Source organism: Syngnathus acus, chromosome 22 (genome assembly GCF_901709675.1).
Source record: "Syngnathus acus chromosome 22, fSynAcu1.2, whole genome shotgun sequence".
NCBI classification, from domain to species: Eukaryota; Metazoa; Chordata; class Actinopteri; order Syngnathiformes; family Syngnathidae; genus Syngnathus; species Syngnathus acus.
The window spans coordinates 7,083,220-7,106,903 of NC_051106.1; the positions used below are offsets into that span (position 1 = coordinate 7,083,220).

The 23,684-nt window shown below is 46.4% G+C and overlaps 1 protein-coding gene across 1 annotated transcript; it reads right to left on the reverse strand.

Moving 5' to 3' along the window:
* Positions 1 to 968: 968 nt before the first annotated feature.
* On the reverse strand, positions 969 to 23,654 carry spred1 (sprouty related EVH1 domain containing 1). The gene is made up of 6 exons (XM_037240840.1): positions 22,575 to 23,654; positions 14,291 to 14,561; positions 10,201 to 10,369; positions 7,946 to 7,992; positions 4,989 to 5,144; positions 969 to 4,909 (listed from the first exon to the last, which is right to left on the reverse strand). Exons 1-6 carry the CDS (start codon positions 22,604 to 22,606, stop codon positions 4,223 to 4,225), a joined length of 1,362 nt encoding a protein of 453 aa, XP_037096735.1. The 5' UTR covers positions 22,607 to 23,654; the 3' UTR covers positions 969 to 4,222.
* Between the last annotated feature and the right edge of the window lie 30 nt (positions 23,655 to 23,684).

Consider the following 23,684-nt stretch of genomic DNA (forward strand, 5'->3'; position numbering starts at 1 on the left):
GCAAGAGTTAAAACTCACAATTTTATTATGATAATGTTATTTGATATGTCAAATTACAAGTGTATGATGTAACAAAAACAGTTACAAACATATGTATGCATATTTACATTATATATTTATGAAAAGTAACAAGCTACATCTGTATAAAGAAAATACAACTATGCCATGGGAGTTATTGGGACTATCAATTTTACATCATATACTTGGTATTCTCAAATCAACAAAATAATAGAAACCGATAGAACCAGAGCAGACAGATGTTAAACCGATGGAGACTAAGATGGACATGAGGCACTTCTTTTGTCGTCGTTGTTGTTTTTGAGGTCGTCAGGATGGCACTAAGGAACTTAAATTAACAAAAATAGAATATGCACAAGCAAAGGGGGGAAATGAACAGGCAGTGTTTACAGAATAGTTAATAGTACCATTTATACTGCAAGTTTTTTCCAAAAAACACAAAAATGTCTTCCACTATTTCATAACTAATCACATAAATGTTACATCAAGCGCTGTAAGATGTCAAAAAAGCATACATCGAGTAGAATCAGTGCACCGAAGCCTTGTTGGAGAACCCGAACAAAAACACTCAAAAAAAAAAAAGCTGCTGTGAAAAGTAAACGGTTTTCTGTTACTCTTTTAAACACACTGAAAGGAAAACAGGGTGTACGTGTGTGATTATATATATATATATATATATATATATATATATATATATATATATATATATATAGTGATCATTCTGCACGATGTGTACATCTGTATGCATTCCCAATGTTATGCAAGTTTTCGAAACAGAATAGAAGACTAGCAGCAAAACTGGTTAAAACTGAAGTGTGTGTGTGCGTATATATAAACATATATACACACACGTGAAAGAGGACAGACATATGTTGCATATACAGTACATGAGAGGAAGTAGCACTGTGCTGGTTAATGCAGAATGACAAAAGTGTTATTAGTTTTTTTCAAGAGCAGGAATAAAAAAAAAAAATGCACATCCTACATTTTGTCAGCCAGCAAGTTTTTAATCAGCTTCATCCAACCTTGGTTCAGCTTGACGACAGGAAACACAGACCCAAACACACAAAACACACACATACGTCTCACAAAAAAAAAAAAAAAAATGCTTAATGCTGTTGGAGAATTAGGTTTTAACAGTCGTTCATAGCTAATTTTCTCTGTCAGCACAATAAAATTAGTGATTGTATCTAGCAGCCTTAAATTCATGTCTTTATAGATATATATATATTTATATTCATATATAAAATTTCCAAAGCGAGTGGAGTGCTACTCCTGTACCGTTAGCGCTATCCTTCTGTTTAGCGTACAAAACTAGCGAGAAACTTTTACTAGGAGCTCAATGATCATTTTGTTTTGTTTAGCCCCCGCCCGACCCGTTGCAAATGCCCTCTACTTTTCAATGTGAAATAATACTACAAAAGGTGGACCTATGTACACAAGTATGCTGTCAATAGAAGCTACCGTAGATAATGCTGACAGCCGCGATAAATACAGCTCTATCTTTAAAGACAAGCTCAAAGACAAAACAAGCCAGTTATTATTATTATTATTATTATCATCAGTACTTAAATACAGTGTTGCGTATTTACAGGTGTTTGGTACCAAAGGGGGAGGAGGCTCATCTACGATGACTATTTACTACCTATGAAGGTCTTAAAAGAAACACACGTGTACTGTCAGTCTTTAAGAGTGTCGGAAGATTGCATAGAAAGATTACAAATAAAAAAGAAAGACTCCCAAATTGTTATGGTTTGTGCTAAACGTAGTGTTTTTGTCCACGTTTATGTATTTTTTATCTAAAGTGAATGGACTGTGGAGTTCCCACACTTTTGAAAGCAATGGAGTCAACGACTCGGCTGCAATGACGAGTTTTCTGACAATTCAGGAAGTTGTCAGTGTCATCTGGTGTGTCATTCAAAAATGTTTAACATAGCGGGCATTGTTTCTGTCTGATTATTTCTACTCAATTTGCTAGATTGATGTACAAATTTGTTGTCACACAAGATTTAAACACAAAACTAACAAAAAAAACACAAGACCTTTTTTGGGAACATTATTATGACCATAATTCAATTCTTGAAAATAAATGCTTTCACTGACAAAAACTGGATTTCGAATTTGGGTGTTATGGTGTCAGTAGGTTAATACCTATAAAATGCAAAATCCGTTGCTGTGGTCTCTATTGTTTTCCAGAGCTATGTGGAAATTAGTGAGTAAATGTATTGCAAGATCCAAGACCCAAAGTTTCTAAACAAAGCAAAATATTAGCTTATCAAGGTGTGTCAATGGTCAGTCCATTTTGTTGTTAAGTCGGATATTTCAGATTTCCCTGTGATCTCAAATGCAGCACAAAAGTGAATTTCTCGGGGTCCTCGGTTTACATGTCATGCAGTGTTTGGAGGTTACAAAAAGCGTGCAAATAAGTAAGGGGCGTAAAAATTTGTGGTCACGTATTACAAGAAGCTACCGCCGTACTTAGCGTACAATAAAAATATTAGTCTTACATTTATGGTTTCGAAATGTTTTTTCATGTTAATACTTTTCTAGCATCGGTTAATAAGAAACTACGCTGTAAAAAGGTAGTGAGAGACTACACGCAAACCAAGGACTCCCTGTAATACGATGAGATCTTCAGCCGATTTAGTTTTTCTTTACGATCACGCTGAATGTATGCGATACTTTCACCTACGCAAATTCAATTGGTGAAAAAAAGAAATCAAGCTTCCTGTTACCATATTTTGTTTGCTGGTGTTTGAAGCTTCATTAAGAAACTAAAAGCAACAGTTTTGTGCCGCATTTTGTTTCTTTGAACCAGCTCAGATTTTTTTGTGTATATTGCTGCTAAGTTGTTAGCTGCGGCGAGAGAAGTCTGGAATCTCCAAAAGAACAAATATTTCTTTTAACGTGTTTGTCCAAAGGGTCGTCGGTCAGGACGTTACCGGCGCGTGTAGGCCTACGCGCGCACACACACACACACTCACACACACACCATCTGTATGTACTTAATTGCTGAGATACTCAACATTCCTGAAACAATGCACTCATTCATTCAGGGCTTATTAAAACGAAGACACATGAAGGAGTGGACTGGCGACATGAGGAGGCGCACAAAGGAGGATTAAAATCAAATAAAATCAAAGTCTAGGACAAACATGGGACTTTTTGAAGGTGGAGGGGTGCTGCAACCAAAAGCTCGGAGAGCAGTGCTTTTCCTCAGACAAATTCCTTAATTGGAGAAGGCCGTCTCAGTCAAAGAAGAAGCCTCGTTTTTAAGTGCCTGGTTGTTTTCTTTAAAAAAAAAAAAAAAAAAAAAATCAAATCCAACAGGAGCACCGTCAACCTTCTCACACCGAAACAAAACTTGCTGGTTGAGCAAAATCTCCGCTTTGAATCAGGAGGTGAACAGGAGAAAAAAAAAATGACAACAGCAGTAAGTAAGTGGGCTTTCAATTGTCATCTTTCGCAACATTTTTGGGCAGTTTGGAGGGAATCGGCATGGTAAAAAAAAAAAAAAGTTACCATTTTCCCTTCTCACAAATGGAATGAGTCCCTTTGTTTTGGAATGCAATGAAAATGGCCGACGTGAGGCAGAGGCTAAGTGAATCAAGTTTAAATGACAAGAAATGGCTAAAATGGGGAAGGGGCCGATGTGAGACTTTTTTTTTTTTCCCCCTGTCTACTAATTACACTGTGATGAAGGGAAGGAAAGGCCACCACTGTTACCCGACTGCAACATCACACAAAATAAGCATAAGAACATATGTATCCCTTTTAGCATACTCAAACAGCAAGTTATTTTTCTGAATAGTTGTGTTTTGTTGTTGTCTCTGTACAAAAAGACAAGTTTCCTTCATAAAGTTGCACGTTTCTTGGAGTAGAGTTTGGCCAGGTGTGTGTCAATGTATGCGTGCGTGTGCGGTGCATTTAGTAACATCTCCAAGTCTGTTAATCTCAATGTCCTCGTCTCCTCGTCCGGACTTAGCTCATCGCAAAGCTTAAGTTTGTCCTCCGCTGCAGCTCGTCGGCGACAAACGCAAACTGAAATCTCCAAAAGCCCTCAGAGCTGGCGATCAACAACACCACCCCCGTCCCAGAGAGTGGGCGGGGTGGGATGCGGGGGGAAAAAAAGGATGCCGGCGTTGAATTGATCCGCTTCCTGTGTTAGCTAACTTTGAGGGGGTCCCAGAGGGGCGGCGCGGGGTCACCCGGCCGCCTTGTGCTTGCCCCCGCAGCAGCGGCACGCCTCGCCGCAGTGGTGGCAGGCGCGCAGCGGCAGGTAGCAGCACATGCAGGGCGCGATGAAGGACAGCGCCACCAGGGCGAGCCAGCGTAGGCAGAACTGCTCGTCGGACGTGTCGCACGAGCACGGGTCCGAGAAGTCGCCCTCCGAGTCGGACATGCAGTGGTAGAGCATGCTCTCGGCGCACAGCATGCAGCTGACTTTGTAGATGCACTGCTTGATGGGGTCGGGGGCGTCTTGGCACTGCCCCCGCCAGTTGTCCTCGTGGTTGAACATCTCACGGCAATAAATGCAGCGCGAGCGCTCGCCGTCCTCTCGCCGCCGCCGCCCCTTCTTGGACTTGAGCAGCGGCGAGGGCTGAGTCTTGATAGCCGTGTCCTTGCCCAGGCCGAGGTCCATGCCACGGGCGGGGCCCGAGCGGAGGTCCCCGCCGGGGCCGTCGGGGAAGAGGTACTCGCACTTCTTGCCGTCCAGTTTGTGGAAGGGGGCCGGGAAGTCCGTGTCCTCGCGCTCCGCCTCCTGCTTCCACATGAACGGGTGGCGGTAGTCCTCGTATCCGCGGATGAGTACGTCCTTGCGCGGGTTGATGCGGACGATTTCCTCCTCGTCCATGTGAAAGCTGACGTGGCGGGTCGATTTGAACGACACCTTGGGGACCAAAACGACAGATTCAGATAATTGCACAGAAATATTTCAATCTATTGTCGGTGTGTGGTGAGGCTCGGACCTGCGGCGGCAGGTAACGTCGGTTGCCGGAGTTGAACTCGTCAAAGGGCTGAGCGCGTACATAGCAGCCCCTGAAGGGCTCGGTGGACACCACATTGTTCAGGGGGGAGAAGGGCTCCTTCATTGGCGTGCAGATGGAGGGAGGCTCCTCACACGCCTGCATGGACAGAAAGAAACACATCGAGACAAAGGCATTTTAGTCAGCATAAACAGCTAAAATCTATTTGGTTTTCTATTGTGGTCGCGTTCCCACATTAACCACCAGAGGGCAGACTGCACCTACTCTTGCCATGATGCAGCAATGACTGAAGGCCCTTCTGTGGGAGAACTCAGAGTTCCCCACAGCACGTTCCCACAAAACGGGAGGAAAAGCTACAAACGCAAGCCTTAAAATAAAAAAAGGACTTTTCATTTCAAAGGAACTAATCCACATTCTTACAGCCTCGGTTTCGAGTCGTCTCCAAATGAAATGGATCTCGCCATTGACAACAATTGGGCTGAACTTTCTATAAATAGCATCTGGCGAATGCTGCAGACTGCGTCGCATAGGGAATATACGTGCGGGGAATATATACGTTTCAGACCCGGGCACTGTAGATTATAAACAGACTCCGATAAAGAAACTGCCAAGACTTCAGTGCTCATGGCAACTAATGTGACAGCTATTTCATGATTCATGAATGCAGAGGTGTGGGAGAAACACAGAGAGAGAGATACAGAGAGCGAGAGAGAGAGACAGAGCGGGAGAGAGAGAGAGAGAGACAGAGAGAGATGGGGGAGGATATTACATCAGGAGCCAACATTATGTCAGCATAAGCATCTGAGCATCCCCCAGCTCATCCATGCACCAAACCATCACAGATGCAAAGTCGTGTCAAAAGTTGGATTCAATTTATCGAGCGGCTAACAGCGTATGAATCGCTATTTTGTTCGGTTTTTCTGAATGCATAAAACAGCCAACAAAGGATAAGGTGAAGCAAAAAGCACTTTGCCTCACTTGTGCTACTTTTGAGGTCTTTTTCGAGGGGGGGGGAGGTCGCTGTGGAACATTTGGTACCGCCAATCTCATAGTCCCAATTGCTTTCAAAGTTGCTCCACTCTTTCAAGACACGTGCACCTTCAAAGTTTAACCCTGATCCAAAGGCCCCTCCAACCCCATCACCCCCCGACCTCATCAAGGCTGGGTTAGTACTCTCTCTTCCTCTCGGTGCCGTGTGGGGGAGGCTGCTGGCTCTGGTTTGTCAGTGCCGTGTGTAAAGGAGCCCACGCCAGTGCTTTAACGCACAGCGGAAATCTGGTTTGCGCCCAGCTGCTGCAACAGTAATTATTGTCCTGTGGTTGCTAAGAGATGCTTCCTTTGACTCCCCCCCCCCCCACAAGTTTCACCCCCTAGTCTCCCCCTTGAACTGCACAAAGTATGTGCATGTGTCTGCGTGTTCCAAACATAAGTGTATACGTATGGAAGAGAAGACAGTGGAGGGAGCGAAAAGGAATAAGAGAGCAGGAAAACATGACTTTGCCTTGGATTCAAGTTTGGATTCATGTGTGTACGTGTGTAAAAGACAGAAAGACAGCGAGAGAGACAGAGACAGAGACAGAGACAGAGAGAGAGAGAGAGAGAGGCCAGAGAGTCTACAGAGAGAATGTCATAAACCAGCTCCAGCTGGAGAAATGCAGCAGAGAACTTAAAAAGCCAGATGACAGCTGGATGTGTATGAGAGGAAGACAGAAAGAAGCAAAGGATGGAGGAGGGGGAGGGGGGGGGGGGGGGAGATCAAAATGAGAAACAGACTCTGGCTTCCTTTTTGAAGCGCTCGCCTAAGCCCCGCCATTCAAAGGCATGTGTGGGGGGCCAATCTGGAGCTGATCTGACCCCAGAGATGTGCCCGGGAGGGGGGATGAGGGAGAAGAGGAAGGGAGGACTGGAGAGAGGGCGGAGGACAAAGGGGAGGGGGTTTAAGTGAAGCAACCTGGCCTGGCACGAGCACCGGGGAACATCCCGTGCATTTCCGCCGTCATATGGCTTGGGAACAGAAAGGCCCGAGGTCAGCTGCTTGGATTGATTCAATCCACTTTATGACAAGATCCTCCATGTTATCCTGCACAAATTGTTGACAGCCAATGAAAACATGTTCAACCATCTCCATTGGCTGTCAGAACTGTGCTTGCCCTGCTTCAATTTGTTTCAAGTGATGACTCACAAGACCACCAGGACAAGACGTTTGCCCGTACAAAATGTGTCCTGGTCTATTTTGAACGTTCCAATATTTTTGATGTTCTTATGATGCTTCCGGCTGTCCCGCACTGCACTGGAGTCTAAAGTGCCCCATGACTTGATGAGGCCCGATGATCCTGTGCTGTGCTATTTGCTCGCTCTCCACTCGCAGAACTTGCGAGTGGCTCACTTCTCTTTCTCCGCAGCCCAGGTCTGCGACCGCCAACGTTCGGATGCCAAATCACCATGGTGACACCCTCGGTGGTTCACGCGCTGAACCTTGTGAACACCCACCCTCCTTTGCCGTTGCAAACAGCCCCCCCCTTGCCTTGCTGCCTAGCAACAACAGTGCCATTGGATTTCCTGTGTGTTCAGCCTGATCCCTTAAAGAGGAACTTTGCCACAGGAACGGGAACGCACCCCCCCCCCCCCCACACACACTTTTTTTATTTATTTTTTTATTACTGTGGGGTGTGGGTTGAGGATTTGGGGGAGTTGAGAGTGTTGAACCGTGCTGATGAACATGTATCTGAGCTCTAATGAGTTGCGAGAGGCACAGCGGGACGTCAAAAGATACGAGGTGGCGTGACTTGCCATAAAGGGTCGAACTTCTGAATTGCAACATCGCTATCTTCACACGGTGTTAATATTAACAGTGGTTAACTGATTTATACACTTGTGTGACAGGGAAGAATGCTACTTTGAAACATAAATCATAGTGTATGCAATTTATCGTTACTCACAGGTAGTCCGTTCTCTGGAGTATCCCCGTCGCCAAACGGTCGACAGCCTAGAATTAGAAAACACACACAAGATTATTGAAATTCATAAAAAAAAATTAAAAAAAAACACTTGTTGAAAACAATTTTGGGGTTATAATCATGGGGTTATTAGACAAAGCAGTTTCACTGTCGACTAATTTTGCAATCGTAAGCGAATCGACTCGGTCGAGCCAGAACGAGACGCAACCGGCGCTTCCATCCGACTGCGGCCTAAATGGGGAAATGAAAGCTGCTTTGTGTCAGTGGGGCACACGGAAGTTCATGAAATATGCATGCCACGAATCATGTAACCGGACCTCTGCTAAAACGCCATGTGCCCCCCCCAACCCAAAAAAAAAAAACCCGTCTGCAGATGCTGTAGACCGGCAGCTTGCGTTTCAAGTCTCAGGGTGACCGCGTTTCGATGACGTAAGCGACACCAAAGTCATTGAACTTTTAACACAATTTTTCAAGCCTAATTTATTGACAGTATCACGTTGACATCCCCATTCGTAACGATTATTTGCCATTGTTGTTGCCGATTAGTCAGACTGCAAATCAACTTGCCTTAGGGCCACTTTTTCCTTCCTGTACAAATCAATTTATCGTCTCGTTGCAAGTGACCTACATTCAATTCTTCTTTTTTTTTTTGCAGGGAAAAAAAAAGTTTCGAGGGGGGGGGGGGGGCTTAGTTACGGCATCCGCAAGCCCCCAAAGCAAAACACGAGTCCTGCCACAACAAACACCGCAAACATGGCGGCCGAGCAGCACTGAGAATGACACACTTTGCCCTGCATAGTTCTGAATGAGAAACACATGAATTAAGAGTTTTATTTCAGGACCGCAATATATATCAGTCACAAATCTACAGAATGCATTACTCTTGAGTCTTATGACTCACCAGGCCTCACAGTTGTCTCTCTTCCCTGCAGTTTCGCGCGTACACCGGAATATGATCCGCCAAGAAGCGTATTAAAACAACATTTCCTCAAGACAAAGCCTGTTTTGTGCAAAAAATTGGGGCAGCGCAGTCATCGCGCCCGTAGGCACGGCTTTTAATCACCCTTTGCTTTTTATTCAAACAGTCAGACGGGCCTTAATTGCTTTCAAAACAACAAAGCGGAAGAAGTGAGCGTCAGGTGTTAAATTTGACAAGACAAATAGCCCCGATGCGATCCGGCAACGGCTCGAGAACAACCTCGTGCGTGTAGCCCTGGTTTCAACTTGCCGTGTGGAAAATGGCGGCTTTGACAGTGGCGGTCTTGAAAGCTAGTTGATATAATTGGCACATACACCTTATGTAACTGACAATGTGATCTCGCCGGCTTGGTGCGCACACACACACACACACACACGGCCCGAATGTGTGCGTTATGAAAGCAAAGCTCGTGTTCTTTTGACGCCAGAAGCCTAAATGTCGGGGAAATGCTTGCGAGCCAGGGTCATGTGCAAAACGGCAATTTAAAACAATTCCACTGGGATGAAGGGAGAATAGTTTTGCGACAATTATTGTGTGTGGGTAAAAGGGGGGGGGGGGAGCAAAGGATGGCAGAACACAACAGAGGACTTCAGTTTCAATCACACGAATGTGTGCGCGCATTTCTTTAATGCCGAGGAGGAAGCGAGAGACAGCGAATGCGGCACGACTCCTCTCCGAACCGCCTGAGCCGTGTGCCCGGCGTTGCCACGGCAACAGAGGACCGCAAGTCCGACGCGCACACGCGGGTGCGCGTTCGCGGGGCCGCAGCATATTCTCTCGCCTACCAACACAACGCGGGGCCGCCCCCGCCCCGACCCTCCTCCTTTGCCACCCTCGCCCGCACGCATTGACGAAGCCGAGCAAGCGGCGGCGGCGGAGCGATGCGATGGGAATACAGAGGAACCGGTCTGTGTGTGCGTGCGTGAGCGCCGGGGAGAGAGGCATTACACAACAGTGACAGAATACAGAGGATGCCAGGACACAGAGGTGAACAGAGGGAGGAGGAAACAGAAAAAGAGAGAAAGAGCGAGAGACTCGCCCTTCTCTGCTGTAGCTTCCATTCGTAACGTTTTACTGTGCAGGTGTACTGAAGAAGCGAGACCGAATGAAAACTGCCTTATTTGTTTTTGCAAGAGCTTGTACGGGGCAGCTGGCGCTAACAAGCTAGCACAGGAGGGGTCGTGCTCAGCATACGAAGACATCCTTAATCACTAATCGGCTCACGGTACTTCATATGGAACACACAACAGGTGCCCACCTTGGTTGATGTCCTCAATGGCCCTGCGGATGCCTCGATCGAAGGCGCGGGCGTCGGCGGGGCTCTGGAAGGTCAGCCCGAACTTTTTGTCGTTGATCCTCCAGTGGTGAAAGATGGGGTTGATCTTGTTGTACACGAGGCCCTCGTGAAGGACACACTCCAGCACCACCTCAAGAAAAAAAGATTGTCAGGTCATTTTTTTGACTACAAATTGTACAGTTTTTTTAGAAAGTATTTTCTCGTTACTGACAAACTAAATCGACAGGAAGACATAATGGCCGACAAAATGGCTGATCCGGATCTGTACGTCCATCAAGACATAAATGACTGTTTTTGTTTGACAACCTTTCCTGTAAGGCACATTCACTCATTCCCATTAAACACAAGAACAGAATAAAAACGCATTCAAACTACTCATGACTGTGGTATTTCTCAAAGCGGAAAAATAAAATGAAAAAAATTCCATGTATTTTACAGGCCAATTTGTAAACCATAATCAAAATAGGGTTTTTTCTTTAATTACAGATGAGTTGCAAGGCAATGGTGGGGGGGGGCTTGGAGTGTGTTTTTGGAGGCAGACAGTCAAACGTGTGCGGTGGAGAGACAGTGTATTTCCAAAGCCTATTATTAATCAGGTCTACTGAGCTGCCCGCCTCCTGGCCTTCCTTTAGGGCAGATTATGTGAAATGAGAGACAGCCATTACGGTCTTTGAGGTTTTGACAAACGTGCACCAGAGTGGCTTAACGGGGGCGCGAATGCGAGCTCATGCGAGCTTGGCCCGATGGAAACCATCCGTGTCTCTCACCGTCATTGCCGTTATTCTATATTGATCTTAGCGCCAACCCCTGATCACTTACCGATCGAGACTTTTGTCCATATATAAGCGTATCACAAAATGTTTTTCGACTTCCGCCTTCAAAAGCAAGATAGGGCCAAGGGTTAAGCCGGAGGGGACGAAGGGAAGAAGATGAGTGGACACTGAGGAGGATGGTGTGGGATCAGGTGATAAAAGAGAGGCGGATGGGGTGTCTGTGCCTCCGGGGGGGATTGCGAAGGGCGAGACCGAACGGAGCCCGAGCAGGTAAGATGAGCGCTGCGCGGCGAGGCCCGCACAGACGTGGGAGGAAGTATCGCGTGCTGCGAAGAAGGACAATACTCGACGTTGGATACCATAAAGCAGGCTTTTGGAGGTGACGGAGCCAGCGATGTTGCACGAGTGGGGGCGGAGATAGTCGGAGGTGACATGTGCCGGAAAGCAGACACGGGATAAGATAAAGAAGATCTTTGAACTCTTGATTTTTTTTTTTGGAAGAGCTTGCAAATCAGCATTGAATGTGTTCTGTGACCATCCGAGACTTCATCTTAGTTTTTTTTTTTTTTTTTTTAAATCAAGTTTCTATCCCGAGGCACAAAGCAAACACCACAAAACACCGTCACCATTGCGTTCACAGAGTCACAAGGTAGTCACATGGGCAACATTATTGGCGCTGACAATTTACAAGGTGGCCGACACCGATAGCCTGGCAGATACTAAACCGCATAGGGTTGGCCAAGCTCAACAAAATGAGTAACGCGCACGGCATCGGGTCCTCGCCCCAAAAGGGAACGCTTATTACGATGAGCCAGGAAGGCGCCACCGGCACAGCTGTGAGCAATCGTTGGGAGGCTGAGAAGAGCGAGGCAGAAAGCGCAGCTCCAGATCTGACACAAATCCGAGAGCTGGTGTCGTAAGAACTCGTCAACCAATTACGTCTTTTTTTTCAGTTTTTTTTAATAGAGTGATGGAAGGGGGGGGGAGAGATAGAGAGAGAGCGAGAGAGAGAGATTGGTGGCTATATGGAGAGCCAGCTGAGTCATCACTGGTACACTCTGTGCCGCATCGCTGCGCATCGCAGTCACATTCCCACCACCTCTCATTCAATCCGGCTCCACCTATGATTGGTGCGTTCGGATAGAATCGGACAATCTTTCTCATGCACCCCTAAAAACATCAGCGGTGTTAGCCATCAGTGTTCCTCTCAAGCTATCTAAAGGCTACAATCGGGGATGGGAACGATTCGAGAGCTTTCTTTCCAAAGATTAGCCCTATCTTTGTTCAGACACAACAACCTCAAATTAAAGCGCAATGTCAGCGTTATTTTGAGAACAGAAAAGCATTCAAGCCAGGCTTGAACATTTGTCACCAGGGCTGGATTATTCTATCAATTATTCCTCGGGTAATTTATTTCCCTGTATCGTCAAGTTGTTGTTTTTAAATTTTTTATAACGGATCCACCGACTGGGTGAAGAGCGCCTAATTTGTCTTTCTATTTTAAAACTGTAACCAGGAAGTGGCACGCCAGCAAACAAACAGCAACGAAACCACACAGATGAAAAGGCAAACTCCTGGGCGGAGATAATTACGGGACGTCAATAACTCGTGCAGTCGACTCGCTGATGGTTTCAAACAATACCGCGGTGAGAAGAGCCGATAATGTCATGCCTGGCCGTCTTGCATGACTAACATTAGTCGTCTGTGGCTTTGTCTGCGGCCGTTGTTTTCCTTGGACCCGGCGCTGTTGTCGTGCCGATGCCCTCAAACAGTTGGTCGGCCATGCCAGGCACCCGGCCGGCGCTGGGTGGCATCCTGACAGCCACAGCTTACATATGGCCGCGTGTTTGTTGTGGTGACTGGGGTAGATGCTGGCGGCGAGCGGGGTGTTTTACCACTTCCCAGAACAGTCGCCGGGGTCTCGGAGTCATGTGTATGCCCCGGCCTGTACGGCGGCATTCCCGTCACACCCTTTTCCTGCACCGCCGCGCACACACATGCATAGTAACGCACTTAAGAAGCCTTGAACGCAAAACACATAAAACGCTCTCAGTCAAAGGCCATTCAGACGCCAGGCAGCCTACGAGCCGCCAACGTCGAGGCATTAAAAGGCCACCAGAGCCTCGACGTCACCGTGTTTGCTGCGGCCTTCTGACATCACTTTCACACTTTCGTTACACACAGTCTGGATTATGCCAAAGCATCTAACTGCATCATTTGAGCATCGGGCACACAGCTCTCGGGATCAAGAAGGTCACTTAGGCTAAAGGATTAAGATGGAAATGCAATTGATTGGAGGAAACAAAGACGGTAACGACTGCGACTTTAAAATCACTGAAACAGCGGGAAAGCTCATTTGGGATGCGGATTTTGTGTTACATGTCACACGTCTGCCTCGGAACGCCACGACACTATCTCACACTATCGCGTGTTTTTTTCTGAATATATCTGTTGCCACAATCTATACGTGACACACGCCACAAGTGAGCAAATTTTCAGGCACTTTATTTCTTTGGTACTAATTACAAAGTTGAGCATATGTTTCCACAACATATTTCATCCGTTGAGCTAAGTAGGTTTCCCACATCCCTCATCCATCATTCTCCGCTCCTGAGTAATCTGCCCTTCTCCCGGATGATGTAATCATGCATCACAGCATCACGCAGTTTGCTCCTATTTTCAGATACCTGCGCCACGGAGGCATATTGAACAACGCTTCCTGGGCGAGCGCCTTTGAGAGTGACACAAGCGCGGGGGATGGTGGTGACGTCATCTCCATCTTTCGGATTTTGAAATTGGAGCGAGCATGAAAGGGGGGGGGGGGGGGGGGGGGGGGGGGGGAATGAGTAAATAGGGAGAAATGACACACAATTTCTCTCAATCACAATGGTGGAATTGAGAAAAGAAAAAGAAAAAAGTGCAGATGATCCATGTGATCGGCATCGGTATGGAGTAAAGTGAGGGTTACATTCTTCCGTCTAACAATTTCATGAAGGGCATACTAGCAACAGCTGCTGCGGTGGCGGTATCCTTAGAACCGACAACTAACCACAAGACCCAAAGCTAACCAGGACCATTTGTTCTGGAAGTTGAAGGGAAAACACTTCAATCATAACTATAGCCGTCCAGAACACATAAGTCCGGCTTCTCCCTAGGATGCGCTCAAACATGAGACGCAATGAATCCACAGCAGCTGCATGATGGCTCGACGTCAACACGAACCCAAATCTCACAGGAACGTTTCCAGCACCCTGTGGAGTCCGCAAAGCGTTCCTTACCACTTTGTCTTTGAGCCGCTCCCCCTTTATGTAGAACTCCACCGCCGTGGGACTGGGGCTTGGGCTGGGACTGGGCGTCGGACTTGGGCTACTAGGGCTGAGGTTGCCCGTGCTGCCCCGGGTGCCACTGCTGTGGGTGCTGTTGCCGTCGTCCGCCTGGCTGACCTTGTAGACGGTAACGCAGCTGAGGCCGCCGCCGCCCAAGGGAAGCCATCCGCCGCTGGAGTCATCCCGCGTCATGACCACTGCTCTCACACGCGCATAACTGTCACTGCGGAAAAAGGGAGGAAGCATCCAAAAGTATGTTAAAGGAATTTAAACAGAACTGTGAATCATTCGAAACATTTAAGATGAAACTAAAAACACAAAAGGACAAAGAGTCATAGATGGATTACACAGATTGTGATTCAGTACAAGTTTAAACCCGACTGGAAAGTGAGTGACCGTTTGTTCAAGCGCCACTGTTAATTTCCAACTGACGTGTAATTTCCAACCCGCCAAAAAAACTCAAGTTAGCTACAAAAAAAGCAATTAAGCTGAATTTGCTTCATGTTTAGCTAGCCCATGTCACCACTTTTTAAACTGTGCCACTCAACGGTAAATGAAAATTATTTATCACAAATGCCGTTTGCATGTCCCTCGGCCTCTCGTTCCATTTTTCTTTTTTTGCTGGCTCACCAGCAATGTAGCCTTGTTGCATCTCCACCTGTGGTCAGATGTCAGCTGATTAGATAACGCATTAGGCCACCGGAAATGACAAAGGTCAGGGTGTGCTGAGGGCGGCATTTTCCACAGACTCCTGGTAACGTATTAAAAGATTTGGGAAGCAGACAGAGACGAGTAGAGAGTGCGACAAAAGGATTTCCACGTTGCGTGCCTTTAAAGACTTCGGCTCAGCGTCGATAAATGTGTCAATTTGACGATCGAGAAAGTCACCGACTTGACAGATAATGCAACAGCTCCCATTTTGACTCGGTCCCGCTGGATCTCGTCAACTCAATGTGGGTAACCTTTGCTCTCCCCTTCCACACCCTTGGCAAAGATCATTGCGGGGATTATCAGTTGCCACTTCATCTGCTGCGTCAGAAAGTTTTTGTTCCATGAGTCGGAAGTCATTTTGATAAGACTCCTTTACACGTGCGTTATGCTAACATTGAATAAACTTAAAAAAAAACGATTTAGATTCACCCAACTAATTTAGTGACAAGTTGAAAAGCGACATGTAATGTTATGTTCACTCCACGGTTTTAATTTTCTACCAAGCAATGTGTAGGCAGGATGAAACTACCGTAGCTGCGCAAGCTAGGTAGCTAGCATGACATCACACCAGCATGAACATGACATGGAACAACACAACCAGTCAAAAATACCCAAATAGTGCCGATAAATGGTACCTTTTAATGTACTTTCCATGAATTTCCTGTTTTCGTTCGGCGCCACGGCGGTTGGCGGATTTTATAGTTCCATTTCCCCACATAAACGATGACTGGTAGAAATGTCTGATCCCAAGTTGATCCCAATAATATCCTCGAAAGTACAAAACGATTTGGATCATGCCACTCAGTAGGATGTTTGCTTTCCAAATATGATTTCTGTCTGTTTTCATACTTAAATGTGTTTTCGGATAGCTTTGGCCCTCTGCAAAGAGAACAACAACTTCCCTTCCCTTTCTGGTCACGCCTTTTTACAGCACTGGCATCTACTTTACACCACAACCTTTGGCCTCATCACAATAAAAAATCATTCTGGACCAACTTACAAGCAGGGAGAGATGGAAATACAGCGGCTGTTAAAGCCCCCCTCCCTCCCCGCCACTTCAATAAAGGGGGTGATGGATGCAGGAGGGGCTGTCAGTCAGGCATGGGGTCCCTGGGGTGAACAGAAGGCAGGCGGTGGTGTCGCTCAGCCATGACCAGGGCACAATGACCAGGACCTGACCCTTCAGAAGTACCATCTCACACATGCCAGCACAGGGACACACTCACAGGGAGGAGGAGGAGGACAGAGGGTCTAGACCCCAACAGGAAGTTAATGCACTTTTCTTTTGCACCCATGGAGGAAGAACGGTAAAAGCAAGAAAATGTCTAATCTTTTTTTTTTTTGCTCTTCAAGGAAGAGAAAGTGATCCCGAGCGCAACGCAAGCATGGAAATTTAGACCAGGACGATGGAGACAAAGGCTGCCCTCCACGCCCCTTGCTGGGAGTACACAGTCCACTGGACACACAATCGAGAGCGGAAGCACATCAGCTGGTCTGGGCCTCCGAGTCACAGTCAATGGGGGAGATACGGGGGGAGTTTGGAATCGAGAGAAAAGAGCCCCCCCCCCCCCCTTATTTCCAAATTATTCCAAGTTATTCTGCTGGATGACTGACTTCATTTCCGACGAAAAGAATGAGAGAAAAACAGAAGGGGGGGGGGGGTAGGAGAATGTGACTGTGGAGGAGGAGTTGGTGGCGGATGGGAACAGGGTGGAGACCAAGGTGACAGTCAACAGCTCCCGGCTGCATGTGAATAGAGCCTTTTCTATTCACAAAAAGGATGTGCGCAGCCTTTCGCCGCCTCCATAAAAGCGGGGCGGTTTGCATTCAGGGAATTGGCGATATTTGGCGACTGCATTTCCTCAAATGGACGCCGTGCCTCAATTAGTCACCGGGTGTGTCATCCACTTCTAAATGCTTCCCCACAAATAGACGCGCCTCCCTTTTCCTTTCCGGGAAGAAAAAAAAAACACAGGTTGTAAGTGTATACCTCAATTTATAGACACTGTGGGCACACATGCTTGTCTGAACTCCTTTGCTAACTAAAACAGCAGCACAATCTCTATAATGTAATACAGCTTATGTTCCTTGAAAGTCCACTTTAGCCTGAGCTATATATCATCAGCTATTTTTTCCCCTCTTTTAATCAAAATTAAGACCTTAATGTGACCACAAGGACGCTTATTTGTTTTATCCTTGCTAGCTGTGGATTTAATGATAAGCGCCCATTTTTTCCAGCCTTGTATATTATTATCCCAAAAATGCAATGACACAAATGGAAGGCGTCCAGCCTAATCAGCTCTCATAAAAATGAGAGCGCAAGAAGCATAAGAGTCTGACGGTGTATGTTTAAATACATTTCAAAAAACAAGATGTTGAGCGGAAGGAGGAAGACAAAGCAGGACGTTGTGGTGAGGAGAGGGCGTGATGGTATAGCACGTGCAGACCAGGCTGGCCGGGGCCTCGAGGCCAGCCGCTCTAGTGTGTGCCGGAGAAGGGGGATCCTGGGACAAGCATTTCCTAAGTGGACAAAGTGGCCGTTTGTCTGCTCGCTCTGGCCCATGGCTCACTAGGCTCCAGTATGCCATCATGCTTTTTGCTTGTGTCTCAGTCTTTGGCTTCCTATCCCAATGGTGGGAGGAGGGTGGATGGGGGGGTGAAAGAAAGGCACGAAGAGGAGAAGGAAGAGGAGGAGTGACGAATGAGAGGAGAGAGAAAGGATGTGGCCTGAGCCCTGGGAGCCGGCCAAGGCGCCCTCCCTTCGCTCCGCTCTGTCTCCCTCTGCTACCAAAACCCCTCCCCGCCTGCCTCTCGCCACACAATGGCTGCTTCTCTGCTGAAATTTCACGTTATTGGATGCCGGGCCTGCAGTTTTGTACTCCCACAATGTCCAAGCAGTGGAGCATGCTGCAGGGGAGACACACTCTGCAAGCTAAAAGCTGGAAAACCATTCCTCCTTTCATTAACATCAGAAAAGGGGAGAAAAGTCCCCCTCGCTAAACTCATTTTTTCCATCTCCCCATCGCTCCTCAAAAAACTAGAGGAACTCCTCGAGACAGATTTGGCTTGTGCGACTTTAGAAGCATTTATAGGGGAGGAAAGAAATTCATTAAAAAATCATTGAGGAAAAATAAACAAGCTACTTATCCCAATCCGATTTTGTAGCTTATCCTCTGTTAGGATCTGTGAAAATGAAGCGGGAAGTGTAAAAAGCTAAGCTAGCTTTCAAAACAAATCAAGTCCCATTTGACAAAACCAGGCGAGAAAACAAATATTGAAGATAGACAACATGGGATCCAGGCCGCCGCCGTCGATTCCGTCGCCAGCTAGCTAATTAGCCGCGGTTCAAGAGCTCTAAATAAGCAGCCAACTTGAAGGGCAGCGCTAAACAAATGACACGACCCGACGTGGACGCAAAGCAAATTATGACACGCGGACCACAACGAGAAGGCTCGTCGGGGGTGCTTTATGTTCAGCCATTAATAAAAGCCGAAACGGTAATTGGACAATGCCCATTGAACAGACGGCGTTTTTTGCGCGCCTGCTTTATTAGCTACGCCAAAAGCCAATACTCAGCCTGTGCAAGGAGAAGTGAAAGAGAAATGTTGCCGTATCTTCTTGCAACACCTCGAGGCTGCCGGTGAGTCATCCCTCTCACAAGAACATTCGGCCAAAGCTACCAACTGACTCAGGGAAAAAAAAAAAAAAAAAAAAACACTCTGCAGCACTAAACAATGAAAGTCTTTTTTTTTTTGTAATCACACAATGGGTTTCAGTCTGGAACTCGAACAGAATAGTCAGAATATTTTGATGAATTAGATAGTAATTGTCAAAATAGCTGCAGATTTCAATTTCTGGGTTTACGCCGAATCAAACAGACCCAAACTACAATCCCGTTAAAATGATCTAAATGACGCTTATGTGAAATCCTGACTGTTTATTGGTGGATCAGCAATAGGTGCTATTCTGGGGGGGGGGGGGGGGGGGGTTGGGGGGAAATCAGACATTCATCACTATTGGAGGCAAAAAAAAAAAAAAAAGCTACAGACTGAGTAGATCTTAATTTAAACCACCACATGCATTCTGGTAAATGAAAACCTTGCGCATGACATTACCGCCGAGTCAACAACAGAAGAGGAAGCACAAGTTTGGACTGTTGCACAGCGTCTATGGTCTCCTTTAATGTTGGAATGCTCGGTCTCCAGGGATGGTGATTCTAATTGTAGTTATTCTATAATAAGGAACAGGAAGAAGGCTGGGAAGATGCAGGAACAAGGTATTAAGCACCAGGTCATACCGCAAGCAACGAAAAGTAACAATTTAAGATGGCGGGCTATCTTCCCACCAGTGAAAATACATTTGGCACGCACAAAAACCCCGTTCCTGTTTTCAAAGGGGTTTGGGAAGTCCATCAAAGAAACAAGGTTTAGGATTTACATCTGTGCCCTTTTATGTCTGCGGCCTCGCAGGAAAGAACCCGTCTCGGGCCAGCTGCAAGCAAAGAGCTCGCAAAACAAGGCGCAGCCTTCATGGTCCCCACATGTCGCACGATTGAAAACAATATCCACGATTGAGACGCTTCCCGCGGGAACATCAGAACAGTTCTGCTGTTGCGGCGCTTGGCTAAAAATGTATCGACGTGAAATGGGCCCTCAACGGGGCTGACATTTAAAGCATCTAAAACACTCAAAGAGGAAATGAAAAATGTAAAGGGGAAGTGGCTGGGCTTTTAAAACGCACAAAAATCCAGGCCCGACTCCAAGCACGGGGAATGGAACATGGCCTCCGTCACGGGCAGTCCGGTTACTCAGAGCGCCGCTGCCATTAATCACCCAAACAATCGCACGGCAGCTTCTAGAACAAGCAGACACTGGATCATAAATATTGTGTCTGCAAAATAAGTTTAGGGAAGCTCTCCCACCGAGAGAAATTGGATGAGGTAAAAATGGATGATGTCAAATAACGATGATCGGGGAAGCGAATACGGCGCAAGTGAACCATCTCGCTTATGAGGTTACATCAATTTAATTGACTTTTAACCTGATATTTGCTTGTTCTGTAACCCTCTGGCGCAGACCAACTGTTTTAGGGCCCTAAGCAGACTTTGTGAAAAGGGCAGGCACGTAGCTAGCAAAACATACGTGTCACATCCATTCACGAGCTAGCACTCCCAAAATCTACTTAAAAATAAAATCCAGAAAATGATTTGGCTTAACATAAGGCCTGCAGGATATCAGCAATTACCCAGGCCCGTAAAAACATGAGGTTGAGCAGTTGAAGTAGCCGTCTCCCCTTTGTCATTTCATGCCTTGATGAGGGTTGTTTAGCAGGAATGCGTTTGGAAAGCGCCGCCCCAGGAATGGGAGTACAAAACAGACACCAGGTGATAAGATCACAACACCCCGCATGGCAGATAAAAATGCTGAGCTGTCAAATCAATCACACAGATAGGAAGAAGGACACAGTGAGAGGGAGTGCCGGAGATCACCTGACCGGCGACGAGACAATAGCGTGGCACAGCGGCAGACGATCGAGGCCCGACTCCATGTATGATCATTTCACGACAAGCAATACAAGGCCAAATGACCTCTCACTCATAAAAAAAAATAAAATGGAGGAACACTATTGGCCACCAATGACAACAATACACCAGCTTTAGTTCGAATGACCTTTTACGCATGACAGGAAGAACTTCACATGTTCAAGCTAAAAACGTGCTCTAATTTCCTCCCCAACAACTATGTAATGTTGACTAGCTAAATGGAAGATGAACCATATGCAGTGGAGAGCAAAATGATTGTTACAAAAGAGGACAGGGTGAACGAAAGCCTTTACCAATGACTTGGAATGACGCCTATCTTGTGACAAATTTCCGTGGGCAAAACAAATCAGCAGTGTGATCATAATTTCGACAAAATAAAAAAATGGAGACAGCAGCTGCAACGTTCAGTATCTCGCTCCCTCTGCGTTTCTATGAATCATACGCCCAGCAAGACAGGTGGTGGAATCCTAGCAACAATATTTGGATCACTTCGCCATCTTAGCTGCCGCCATTACGCAGAGAGAGGAACAAACCGCGGCACATCACGTCAACCCTGTCGCAGTATTTCCCAACGTGTGGGCCCTGTGGTCGCTTCCACTATTGACGACTGGGGGAGGAAACAGGAAAAGGCCTCGATTCACATGTTGATACTCATGTGTATTTAGATCACTTCTCCAAAAAAGTTTGAAATGACACAAATTAAGCGTGACTAAGTGACCGCAATGATTCCAACACGAGTTTTCAAAACTAGGTTTCGCATTTAGATCAATTCTATTTGGAGCCTGAACGAAGCAAACACCCCAGGATGTCTTTGTGGACTTGATGGTTGATCGTCTGAGCCACGATGAATGCAAAGAAAAAAATGCTTGAAATCTATCTTATAACATCAGCACTCAACACCTTGTAAGTCGTTCGACCTTTGATTCCGGAGCAAAAGATGGACGCGCACGCACTAATTCAGGTAGGTTATGTAAACACGCAGATCAAGGACAAAAGCATCTATGCAACGTATCTCCACCCCGCCTTCCACGAGGCCCATAATGGAGAGATTCAGAACATGGGTGTGTTTGACACATTAAAAGCGTGACAGTGTAAATGGCTGGGTGTGTGTGTGTGTGTGGGGGGGGGGGGGGGGTGGGGGGGTAGTCCAGCAGCACATGACTTCCTCTGTGACAAATACATTATCAAAAGACACAGAACAGTGTTGATGTGTTGCGCACAGAGAGAAATGGCGTGAAAAGGAAATGTGATCATTGTGTGACCGTGGCTGCAATGCGAAACAGCGTACAGTTGAATGTGAATGGGGCCTGGCAGGTACTTTATGAATGGAGGGGATCATGTGACCGCAGCACCTCCCGAAGCAGATATTTCTCACTGACTGTCAACAAGCGCACACAAGGGCTCAGCCGAGTAAAGCCAGAACACCCCCACCCACCTCAACCTCCCAAAAAAAGGAAAAAACAAAAAACACCAAATGGGTTCGAGACACGGAAATAATCACCTCTTTATCCGACGTGTTTTGACGACTTACGAGGCGCTTTTGTTGCGTCCAGGCGTCAATTTAAAGCGTTTTTTTTTTTTATGAATGGAGATATGTAAATGAGCGTGATTGAGGAAAAAAAAAAGATCTTCCGCCTTTTGGAAATGAAACATCCATTTTGAGGCGCTTATTGTCATTTGTTTACGACGACGATATCCCAGTTATTGTGCATACGCGTATGAATGTACAAAAAAATGGCGTTTTGCGCTCTTGTGCTGTCGTCTACGTGAGATTAATACACGTTTGCTTGAGGCTTTAAATGAATTTCACGCCGAAATGAGCGTGAGTTGTTGAGGATTATACTCATGACGACATACGCCATTCAAAAATATGCATTCATATTTAACCGTCTCGTATTTATGAAGCACCATACGTCACGATCGCGTAGCAGAAACATGAAAGGGACAGAAAAAACGATCTTAGTGGGAAGAATTTGTACTCACTCATTGTTTGGATTTGTTGAATCTTCACTCATTTTCTTCCTCACGGAGATCCGAATCCTAGCACTAGCATCGACGGCGCTGTGACGGCGGGACAAAATCGCACAAAATTCACCATTTTCTCCACATACGTACAACCGTGTCGTGTTTTCGTTAGGTGTTTATTAAGGGTGGAGTGCTCGGTAAAAAGTGTAAGAATGCTCCCCTTCGATGAAAAAAAAAACATGGAGAATAAAAAAAAAAAAAAGTGGAGCTAGCATTAGCCGTTAAATTGCGAGGAGGAAGAATGACAATTTTGCCTTCTCCTCCCTGGAAGTAAAATCCGACCACAACACAAAATTAGCCATCTTCTTTCCAAACAAGGTCCGGTTTGGTGGGGAGATAAAATCGATTTTTAAAAAAAAGCCCCTCGCTGCGTGTGTGTATATCCTCAAAAAACACAAAAAGTGTTGAAGCCTGTCACATTCGGCGGCGGAATAGTCGTGGCTGGCTGTCGAGCATCCATTCGCCAACTTGAGAGCTCTCCGGGACGACACTTGAAGCAGCGCCTTGTTGGAAAGCCAGCCTCACTCCGCCAACGTGTCCGAGTAATGTCCGCTTAAAGGCAACCTCGACGCCCGGGAGGGAAAAGGAAGATAGCGAGGGATACTGGAGTGGAACCACAAAATGGGGTTTCTTCACAAATGCGCTTAGAAGGGAGAGAAAAACGAGTTTTTAATTCCCCCCCTCAGAAGTTGGCGGACATCTGCTTTAATCGAACTCCATTTTCAACAAGGGGAGGGGAGGCATCGGAAAACTGGGCGGATGTGTCGACCCTCTCTCTCGCTCGAGAAAATTAAATCCTTCCGCGGGGTGCTAGAATTGTTCAATTTAAAGCCGCCGCCGCTCGATTTTCAACATTTCAGATAATCCGTATTTCATTCTGACTAATGAAACGACATTTTAGCGACAAACGACACGCGACAAGCGTGTGTTTCCGGAGTTGACGCAAAGTAGTCCCGGTGGCGCTTTTCCCAAAAAGAAGTTTCCCTGGCTTCAATCACGCATCGCTACGACGAAGCACGCGACGTAGAAAATAATCCCATCGGAAGGAAGTTGGTAATTAAACTTGAT